Source organism: Crocodylus porosus, unplaced genomic scaffold (genome assembly GCF_001723895.1).
Source record: "Crocodylus porosus isolate Cpor-Errol unplaced genomic scaffold, CroPor_comp1, whole genome shotgun sequence".
Classification (NCBI taxonomy): domain Eukaryota; kingdom Metazoa; phylum Chordata; order Crocodylia; family Crocodylidae; genus Crocodylus; species Crocodylus porosus.
The window spans coordinates 180,284,565-180,295,382 of record NW_017728906.1 but is presented as its reverse complement, the minus strand read 5'-3'; the positions used below and the strand labels follow the sequence as shown (position 1 = coordinate 180,295,382).

Sequence of the window (10,818 nt, the reverse complement as noted above, 5' to 3'; positions counted from 1 at the left end):
TGCTGCCCATGCGGGGGCTCTGCCAGGAGGCCCTGGAGCTGCACCACCCCTGCTTCTAAGGTAAGCATAGGCTTTTTTTTCCCATTTTTTTCTGGGTTTTTTTTTAAGTGATGGTGCCTGGGGTTGTGGGGGTAGCCATGGGGTCTGGGGGTGCAAATTGAGGGGGTGAGGCTGGGTGGAGTGGCCATTGGAGGGTCTGGGGGAGCAGGGGTGGGGCCCAATGGGACAGCCATTGGGGGGCTTGAGTGGGGCACGTGGGCCTTGCAAGGGGTATGTGGGGGCCATCTGTCCCCCATTGGGGGGCCACACCCCTTGTGTGAGGGCTGAACCCCCAGTTGCAGGCTCATACCCCTTGTTTGGAGGTTGAACCCCAGCTGGGGGGCTGAATCCCCTGTTGGCAGACCATATCCCTTGTGTGGGTGCTTATCCCCCGTCAGGGGCCCATAACCCTTGTTTTGGGGTGAACCCTGTTGCAGGGGGCATACTCCTTGTGTGGGGGCCGTATCCCCTGTTGGGGGGACGAACCCCTTGTGTGAGGGCCATTGCCCTGTAGAAGTGCAGCAAAACATGTATACACGAATTCATGAAACACGTATTTAGAGTCCACTTTATTATTATGATAAGAGACTTACTTTAACACTGTAAGATATGTCAATAAAACATAGTCTGACTGATTGCTGTCTCTGTCTCATTCTCTCTCTTTATAGTGATTTTTTGGTTTACTTGTGGAGGAACATGGATTTGGGGGGTATTTTACAGAATGACTTTGGGATTTTTTTTTTTTTTTAATCAAGGATTCTTCAGTTTTCCAATAGGGAACACCAGAATTCCTGCTAGGGAGGCCAGTGGGAGGACCCTGCCTGCTGAGAGCTGGCACCTTGGACCCAACTGGCTGTGGTTGACCTGCTAGCCAAATGAGGCCAGGAAGACATGCTTTGACAGTTCAAAGCACACCACACCCAGAACATCTTCCGGGCAATAGCTGCCCAGATGGCTGGGCAGGGGGCACACATGGCAGTAGTGCCACACAGAGGCCAACTCTGCAGCCACAGTCCACTGGCAGCTGGCCCAGAGGGGCAGATGCCTCTACTGGCTTTGCAGTCTTCATCTGAGTCTGGCAAGTGCACAGCAGGTCACAGCCAGGCAGCAGTCCCCACTGCCAGACTGCTGTAGAGGGTGCAGAGAACTCTCAGGGCTGCTTCAGCAGTCCAGCTGGGTAGTGGAGGGGATAGTGTCCCCAGGTACCAACTGGCTGGGCCCCAGAAGCTCCTGAGAGCTGGTAGCCCTGAGCTACTTGCCAGGGTGCTTTTTATACTGCTGGGGCCAGGACAGGACAGCTTTTTATACTGCTGGAGACAGCACAAGTGCTGGCCCCGGTCTCTAGCTCTCCCTGGCTATAGATCCAGTAGGAGCCAGGCAGGGTTATTTTGCCCCAAGTGGCACAATTTGCCCCACACCAAAGTGCGTGTCTGAGCACATGCACTGAAGCAAAAAGCCCCAGTTCAAATTTGCACCGCTTCTATTTGAGCTGCTGCAAGCATATGTGCTTCCATGTGTAGACGCGCCCCATGGGTTTAAAAATGGCTGCTAAGGCATTTTAAACTAAAGTTTGTTGAATGAGCTTTAAAGAGTCCTGCAGTCATTTTTAATTGTGCAGGGGCTTAATACCACAGTGTTTTAATTGGAGCTGCTCTCCAGGAACCACTCTAGTTAAAATCCATCCCCCGCAACCAATCCTTCCGAGCACATGTATAGGCAGTCTAAACAAACTAGAATAATTATTGCCTAATCTCCAATAAATGTTTCCCAATTTTGCTATGGAATTCTTTCAGTATTCTGGTTATGTTACTCAATGTAAAGGTGGTTTAAGTATCATCTATTTGACTGGATGCATAAAAAATAACCCAGCTCCAGTCTAGAGAAATATACGCTCCCTCACAATAACGTGCTCTAATCCATTAACTAATTGACATAACAGCAAGAAGTCCAGTTAATTAGCTTCTGAAGCAATACCTAAGTGTCCATCATGAAAACATTATATACTTTGCAGAACAGATAGAAAGCATAGCATGAGATATCATGACACTTGACAAATGGTCTTGCAAACCTAAGCCTTCATTAGCAGCAACAATACATACTCACACAGTGGACAAGAATCACCTGTTGACAGTCTATAATGCCATAAGCTGTTATGCCATAACTTAATTAACTTATTTTCCATCCAGAATTATTTCAGCCCAACAGATGATATTGCTTCCATTTATACTCCATAAAGTTAAACCCAGAAAAATCATTTAACCAGTATTTCTTCAAATTACCATTTTCTAAGTACCCTCTATTAGCAATAATGACTAGTCACAAATGCATAAGTATCATTTCTAATCCATCACCTTAACAAAATCATCAGAACAAGCTGGTGGTCAAATTACAGTGTCATTTCTATAACCCATAACTTATCACAAACTCTGGCTTCTAGTCTTTCATACTGAATATGATACGAATATAATTCTTCATAATTCAATTCATATGAGGCTGCCCTTGAGAACTGTCCACAAACTTCAGCCAGTGCAGACCATGTATGTATGTGGGTTGCCAGAAGCACATTACTGCAGTGCCCCAAAGAATCACACAAAAGCAGGGCTGGAGGGGACCTCCAGAAGTTATCTAGTCCAACCCTCTGCTCAAGACCACAGGTAAATCAAGGGGACTGCACTGGTTTGCAATAGGTTTCCAGGCACAATTCGAGGTTGGTTCTGACCTATAAAGCCCCAAATAGCTTGCACCTTATATAGTTTCATTATATTACTTTGCAATCCATATAGGCAGCTGGAAGTAGTCTGTGGCAAATTCCATCTGTGTACTCAGTCTGTGGGATGTAAATACAAGAAAAGGTATTCTCAGTAGTCACTCCGCAGCTTTGAAACTCCCTCCCTGTTATGACCTGCCACAGCCTGAGCTTCAACATCTTCTGGAAGTGTTTACAAGCAGGGATCCTGGTTTTCTCTGATGAAAAAATGCCCAATTTTTAGATGAAAAAGGTAACCCCAAATCCACTTTTTTCCTTGATTAAGCTGAAAGGCCACTAATATAGAGAGATATGTTTCATTTTTATCATGGAAAAATGTGTATTTTGGATTACTTTTTAAAATCTGAAAATTAGGGATTTTTTATCAGAGAACATCAGGATCCCTGGTAATTACTTTTTTTACAAAGGTTACAGAGATTAATCAAGTCTGCTGTAGAGTGCTAATTAGCATGTTCCAGCCATTCTTTGCATCTCATGCAGCAGTGTCCTCACACTTCAAAATGGGCAGGGGTCTCAAGCACAGTGAATTAAAAAAAAATTTAAATATTTTCCACAATCTAATATGCAACTGTTAAACTGAAATAAAGCATTCAAGAGCTACATTTTTAAAACAAGTAGCTGGTTTCTCATGGACCAACTGTTATATTACCTACTTTCTAGACATCTTTTCTTCAATTAGCAAGCTGATGTACTATAACCAGAGGACCAAGAAAAGCACATGGCACAGATGATGTCAAAATAAAAAGTAAAGGTCATTTAGAAGAGACACCACCTACAATATTATTCAAAGTCTACATAAATGTACGTTCTTTTTGTACATCAAAGCTCTTGCAAAAAATCACTTGCAACTCAAAGGCATAGATGTAGGCTGCCAAAAGACCACGTATGAAGAACAAATGGCAGAAGTCTAGGATCCAACAAACCTAAACATTTGATTCCTCTTCATAACATGTGAGTAAAGTACATTTGCCCTGCCCATCGCACAATTTTGTAGTTTTGGTAGTCCTGCCTGATTATATATGTGCAGAAAATTTCCTAATACTTTTAGAATTAAAAGTTCTTCTACATGTTCTATTATTGCAGTTATTCCGCATTTTAAAAGATTACTTCTAATTTTATAAAACTAAAAATTAAAGATACAGCCCAGGTGACAACATCTTTTAATTCCTTATTCAACTGCAAGTTACTTAGAAAAATATCCTAAAATAACTTACTTGATAATTCTAAAAATAGCCTTTCTGAAAGTTTATTATGAATCTTAAATGTATGTTGCTCTTTATTTTCTGTTCACTGATGGAATAAAGTACAGACCTTCATTTAAAATGGCTTAATTGAGAGTATCTGTTAATAGTTGTTATGATTCCTCTGCTGCTAAGTAAAAGTCGGGGGGAGGGGTTGTTTTCTTTTGGGGTTTGGTTTTTTTTGGTTTTGGGGGGCGGTTTGGGGTTTTTTTGGTTTTTGTTTGTTTGTTTTGTTTTGTTTTGTTACACACCTTTTTTAGGAGCTGGCACAATGAATACATCATTACAACAGTCCTCTTCAGATGAATGAGTAAAACTAACACAAGTATGCAATCCCTAAGATGTAAAACGGTTTGTGTGGGTTTTTTTATTACTATTTTTCCTATTATCTATCCTTACAACTTTCCTCTCCCCAATCCCCACCCCACTCCGCTGGCTCCTGCATTGGCCGTTATCCCAACAGTCCTGTTTTTCCCTGGAAAGGCTTTTCACTTTCAGAGATTTAAACCTGCTCCCACAACACCAAAAGCTATTCTCTACAGTATGACTCTAGATCTATACCTGGGGTATGACTTAAAAAAAATGCATTTCTGACCAAACACGGTAGTACATAAATGATTTTCAAATGTTTTGTTTCTACTTTTGCTTCAGCAAGAAAAGAAAATGTACTTTGTTCATTCTACTAAATAAAGAAGCTTGATTTCATAGAATTAAAGAGAAGTAGGGCTGGAAGAGACCTCCACAGATCATTTGGTCCAATTTCTCATCTCAGGCAGGATCATCTCTATCCAAACCATTGCATGATCTAAACTCTACATAAGACTACCATCAACTTTTACAAAGGTGATTTTTTTCTAATTAGATAATGTTAATAATGATAGTTGGGCTATTTTTAGTCGCAATTCTAATAAAAGGAAATATACATAGTCATCCTTCATGCTTATATATTAACTCATAAAAAACTGAGAACTAAAATGGCTGAAATTGGCCTATGAGCAATCACATTAATTTTAAAAATTGGCCATATGCATACTAAAAGTTTAATTCTGTATCTACATTGTACGATATCTTTTTTCACAAGGACTATGCAGTTTTCCTTCACCTATAAATTGTATCCATCTCTCTGCTGATTATATGCAAATGTTATTACAATATACCCAACCAGTGTAAAGTAATTTTGGTCTATCCAGTTTTACAGACAGAATCAATAAAGAGAGAAAATTGATAGTGTCTTTAGGAAAACATATATAGGCCCCATATTTCTGACTGAATAGATTTAAAAAAAAATAAATAAAAATATGTAGGATATCAATATACCGAAGGAACTCAAAGCAGTTTTTATGAGAAGGATTATATGTGCATGAAAAACAACATCATGGACAATTGCACTGTAATCATTCAGCATATTGATGCTAAAAGAAACATTTAGAATAGTGCACTAAAAAGTGTTTTAAAAATAAAGAAATAGCTATTATGCCCATACTTGTTGCTTTGTTTCCTTCTACCCCTATTCTATTATACTGCTGTTTCTAAGCATCGGCACAGAAAAACAGTAAGACCAACTGTCACATACAAACCAGGTAGTTGATAGTTATAAGGATATATGAAATAACAAAAACCACCTGTTTCTGGTCAGGCCGTAATTTGCATTAAAAGTTTAGTATTTTATACACATTAATAGAAGATAATTATGTCTAGACTAGTCCTACCTAAATTCATAAATAAAGATACATTCACTTTGAAGAAAGAATAGGGAAAAAGTGCATTTAATCTAAAAAGAATATATCTGAATTGCAGCCGGTATACCTATAACTGTGAACTTTATTATTGTATTTGCAGTAGAATTTTTGCTGTGTTGATTCTTGTTCACCGCTAATTTACCACACTAGCTTGTGACTACTGAATTTACCAAAATAACTCACTAAACTCTAAACTACATAGAATACAGCTATTCTTTAACCCATTAACTGGAACCAAATAATTATGACTGTCTACCACCTTGCAGCTGAATTCAGGACTACCTTCTTGATTTTCAAACCTCTCCATAGACTAACCTCTCCCGCGTCATGCTATCTAATCATATATCTGTCCAACTAGATCACTTTTTTCATCCAAGGTTTGATTCATTTTTGTCTTCCTCCCTCCTTAATTCACAACAGTCAACTGCTGTTTCAATTGTAATGTCCCATGTTTCTAAGCCACTCTGACCTGTAAAATCTAATTTTTCAAAATCACTCCTCTTACACCTAATCCTCTGAGAAACATTCTTTATTGTCAAAGATGAAGATCCCACGCAGGCCAGGTATAGACATTACACTTTTACTGATATAAGTGGGCAAAAACTGGTCTATACCAGTGACAGCAAAAGTTCAGCAAAAAAAAGTTCTATAGCAGTAACAGAACAGAATACCGGTTGGCACATGTAGACCGGTCTAAAAATAGTAGAACCAGGTTTACGGTCCCCCCGCCCCACTTTCCACAGGGCAAATGAGTATTCTGTTCACTACCGCTCTACACTACACTGCTTACAGAAAACCACGCAACTTAGATCGATTCCACCTTGGGATTTTTGAATGTCTGTCCCTAGCCGTAAAGCAGGCACAACCAAGAATTTGTACAGACAGTTATTTTTCATTTTCTTTTCATGGTTTTTGGGACATATTTGTGCATAGGAAAACAACTCTATCAATCATCTTAATACTTCGCTAACACAGAATTATTCACACTGTATTCAAAAAGTGATATAGAAACATGTAAGTAGGGCTGGAACGGACTGCACAGGGTCATCCAGTCCAGACCCCTGCTCAAGGCATATCGTCCCTGACTAAATATGTCTGAGATATATGCTGAAATGTTTTTATGTAAAAATAGTAATATAATACATCTGTAAGTAGCTTAGCCTATTTGGGCACCTACATCTGGACAATTCAATGCCCCAGACAGAAAATTAAATACAAAACAAAGATAATATTAAAAAATTAAATGGCTATTTTAATGTGATTTTTTAAAATTAATTTCCTTGTTAAAGACTTCAGGTGTTTATATTTTTGTTATATGTAATTGATGTGAGCAGTAATAAAAACTAAGGTAGAATTAATGTGGGTGTAACATCCGGAAAAAAGACAGTTAAGAAAGTCAATGAAACATAAGTACCTGCCTAAAAATGATCACTTTTAAGTGTTTTGCTCAATTAGAGCCTCACATAATTATCTACAAGTAGCTTCAATATGATGCATGTTTTAATAATATGAAATATATAGCACAACATAAAATATTATGCAAAATAATATACAAAACTAACACTGTACAAATAAAATAAGCATTACACATAAGCTATGCTCATTCAAGTAGTAAGTTCAGCTATCCTTGTATCTAATGCAAAACCTTATAAATTCTATAAAGTTGAATAAAGCTACCTAAACCAACACAAAAACATACAGTTTTGATTTTAAAGAACTATATATAAATTAGATAAATATACTGTGGCTAATGATTTGTGTTTGCTAACATGCATGCTTGTCATACAAGCACATTTTAGAAAAACAGAACTTTTCCTCATTGCCTCCCTGTAAAATGCAATGTCATATGTAAAATGTACTGAGATCAGTTTTATCCAGAATTGACGACCTGTTATACATTACTAAGCTATAAATTATTTTCCCAGGATGAAAGGATAAGCACAGAAAAGAAGGCAGAACTTGAAAATTAAAAGAACTAATTAGTATGTTGTTTCATTTACTGTTTGGAAGTAAACTGTTTGAAATGCAATGTAAAACATAGGCCCAACATTTTCGATAGCGTATTTTTAAGTTGTGTAGGTGTCCATATAATTTGAATGCATAAGTAATCATAAAATTGGATTTAAGAAATCAAATGCATATATTCTTGAATAAATATCAATCTATTTTCAGATATAATGTAAACTTTAATTTAATTATTGACACCTACAGACACTGTTACTTAACACCTGTCCTGAATGGAATGCAAAATCAATGTTGTTTTTAAAAATTATTACTATTTAAATCTTAAGCAGCCAAATTCTATATTCTAGAAACAAGAGAGATTCCCACAGACTTCCACGACTAAATGAAACCAACAGGATCTTATATTTTTGTAAATATGTCAAATCGTTCCTTTTTTCTCCTCAGCAGGAACGCACAGACTTTTTTAAAACAAAATTGTATTCTATTTGTTTAAAGTCAAGAAACACGTTAAAGCAATGAAGGATTTTATGAACCTCTGCGAAGACCTGAAAAAAGCCAAGTAGTAAATATTAAAAGTAAAGCAAATAATAGTAAGGTAAATCATTTCAAAAGAATTTACCAGCTACTGCAGATATTTAAATCCGTTTCCCAGAAATAAAATGCAGGGATTAATACTACCTACAAATATCTGTTTTACTAGTAAAAAAACAATCTTTAAAAAGTGCATAGCTGAGTCTAGGAAGTTTTATTTCAAGTAATTAAAAATAAAAGTGTCTAACAATACCTTCCATGGCCCTCTTGAAGAAGACTTTACAGCTTCCACAGGTAAGTACTCCATAGTGGCAACCAGAGGCTTCATCACCACAGATCAGGCAAATCTTCTGAGGTAAAGATTCAAAACTGAATTGAGGACTCTGGCTCATTTCAGTATGTGGCCTTTAAAAGAGTGGGGGGGGGGGGAGATGAATGAGACATCCGGATTTTTAAAGATAAACTATCTGTATTATAAGGTTATCAGTTTTAAGTGCAAAGCTAGCCTTTCAGTTTTAAAAATCAAACTTGACAAGTCTGGGGAAACGTTTGCAAAGCCATTCCAACCCTGTCTTGACTTCATGGCTCCTCCACATTAGGAAAAAGGCACATTTGTAAAATGTATTAAATAAAGTAGTCTGAATAACGTAAAAGTCCTAGTGTTGCAATGTTTTAACTTGTGTTAGCAAGTAGGGGTGAAAGCTCAGCTCCCTGCAGAAGAACAGTTGTAATTCTCTCTTGCATATGCACTTCTGTAGGAAGAACCTAAACTAGGAGAACTGAAGCCAAGTTGGCTTCAGCAATCCTTTCCCATGGCAATTAGTAATTAACATTTGCTTTATTTGGAAACATCTCACAAACATCAACTTAAGTCTCCTGATTTGTTGGCAGAGTTCTGACTGGTAACCTTTTTAATGTAAACAAAAACAATAACTGTCAAATCCAGTATCCTAATTCACTACAAAATTGATATTTAAAAAATGAACACTATCCTCACTATATTAGTAAATATTATAACATAGCATGCAGTTTCTATTAGAATGAAACTTAATCATTTTAACAGATCAGATAAGATCTGATACACTTCAATGTTCATACTTCTATCTTGAGAGTGCTTCTCATGCAAGCATACCCTGAAAAATCATAGAAATGTCTACGCGTTGCCTACCTGTAAAATGCAACATAGACTGGAGAAGATACCTGCGTATAAGCTGAGATCTTCACCAATTTTAGGTTGTTTTGAACTGACACCTGCTAATCATTTCCACAGTAATAAACAACGTTAATGATTTGCAAAATACCACTTTTTAAAGGTACAATAAAACGGTGACAAAAACATCACTCTCACAGTGACAAAAGCATTTAAAAGTCTCCATCATAAGGGAGAGACCAATGAAGTGAAAAATTATAATAGTTTTCTGACCAGAGCTAAAAGACATCACAAAGTGCAGCAGTATAGTCTTTGACAGCAGTATAGTCTTTTGAGTTTCAGTCAACTAAAACTCTCTCCGATTTGTTTCACTGGAACTTTTCTCTTATTCTGAAATGTGTGAGGCAAGGATTTCTTATGGTTATACCTTTTATTAGACCAATTATGTAGCTCAGATAAAGTTAGACTAGCTTTGCAATGCAAGATGGTCGAATGCAAGAGACCGGAGGAAGAATGCGTTGCATTGGAAAGGTTGTCTAGCATTACTCCAACTGCAAAGTTGGCTCAGTGTAGCTGCGATAGAGTCAGACAAGCTTTTGGATGGAAGACAGAGTTGAATGCCAGAGACGGGAGGAAGAACAGCTGGCACTGGAAAGCTCATCTAACTTTATCCCAACCACAGAGTTGGTTCAATGTAGTTGCAATCGAGTGAGACAAGTTTTTGAATGCAAGGCAGTTGGACACATGAGACAGGAGGAAGAACGCCTGGCTTTGAAAAGCTCGTCTCATGTTATCCCAGCAGCAGCTGGCCCAACGTAGCAGCGACAAAGCTGAAGAGTCTCAGACTAGCGAGGCTCCGTATGCCTGAAGAGGGTCGACTGTGCCCGAAAGCTCTCCTAAAACTTTTTTCTTTCCAACTACTCAGTTGGTCCAATAAAAGAGATCGCTCAAAGAGCCTTGCCTGCAAAGCTGAAGGGAAGCTTTTCGCTACAAGACAACAGGATGCAGGAGCAGAGAGGAAAGCTCCTGGAAGTGCGGGGACTCCATTGAACTCCGGCAATCCTTTCCCATGGCAAAAGCAAATAACACTGGTTTTATTCACCAGTCTCTCCCAGCCCTGTCGGTGGGCGCACAACAGACCGCAAGCGCCCTCGCAAGGCCTGGCCCGCTGCGCCGCTCTACCCGCCGACATGCTCCTGCCACACCAAGCTCCTTCTTCCCGCCGAGCGCCGGGCCCGCACCTGCACCGTGTGCGGGAAGCGCAAGTCGCGGGGCCAGGGCAGTGCCACTTACAGACGAGGCTCTTACCTCACGTAGCCGATATAGGGCGGGTAGCCGTGGGGCAGGCCGTCCCTGAGCGCGGCCGCCGGGAAGCCGAGCGGCTGG

The 10,818-nt window shown here is 38.9% G+C and overlaps 1 protein-coding gene across 1 annotated transcript in view; it reads right to left on the bottom strand.

The window, feature by feature from the left end:
* Positions 1–10,812, bottom strand: part of PGR (progesterone receptor) — a 100,662-nt gene extending 89,850 nt beyond the window's left edge. The window contains exons 1-2 of the mRNA XM_019530283.1: positions 10,741–10,812; positions 8,536–8,687 (exon numbers count right to left, since the gene is read on the bottom strand). Of these exons, the coding sequence (XP_019385828.1) occupies positions 8,536–8,674 (139 nt within the window). The 5' untranslated portion in view covers positions 8,675–8,687; positions 10,741–10,812. The remainder of the gene's footprint in view (positions 1–8,535; positions 8,688–10,740) is intronic.
* Positions 10,813–10,818: the final 6 nt, after the last annotated feature.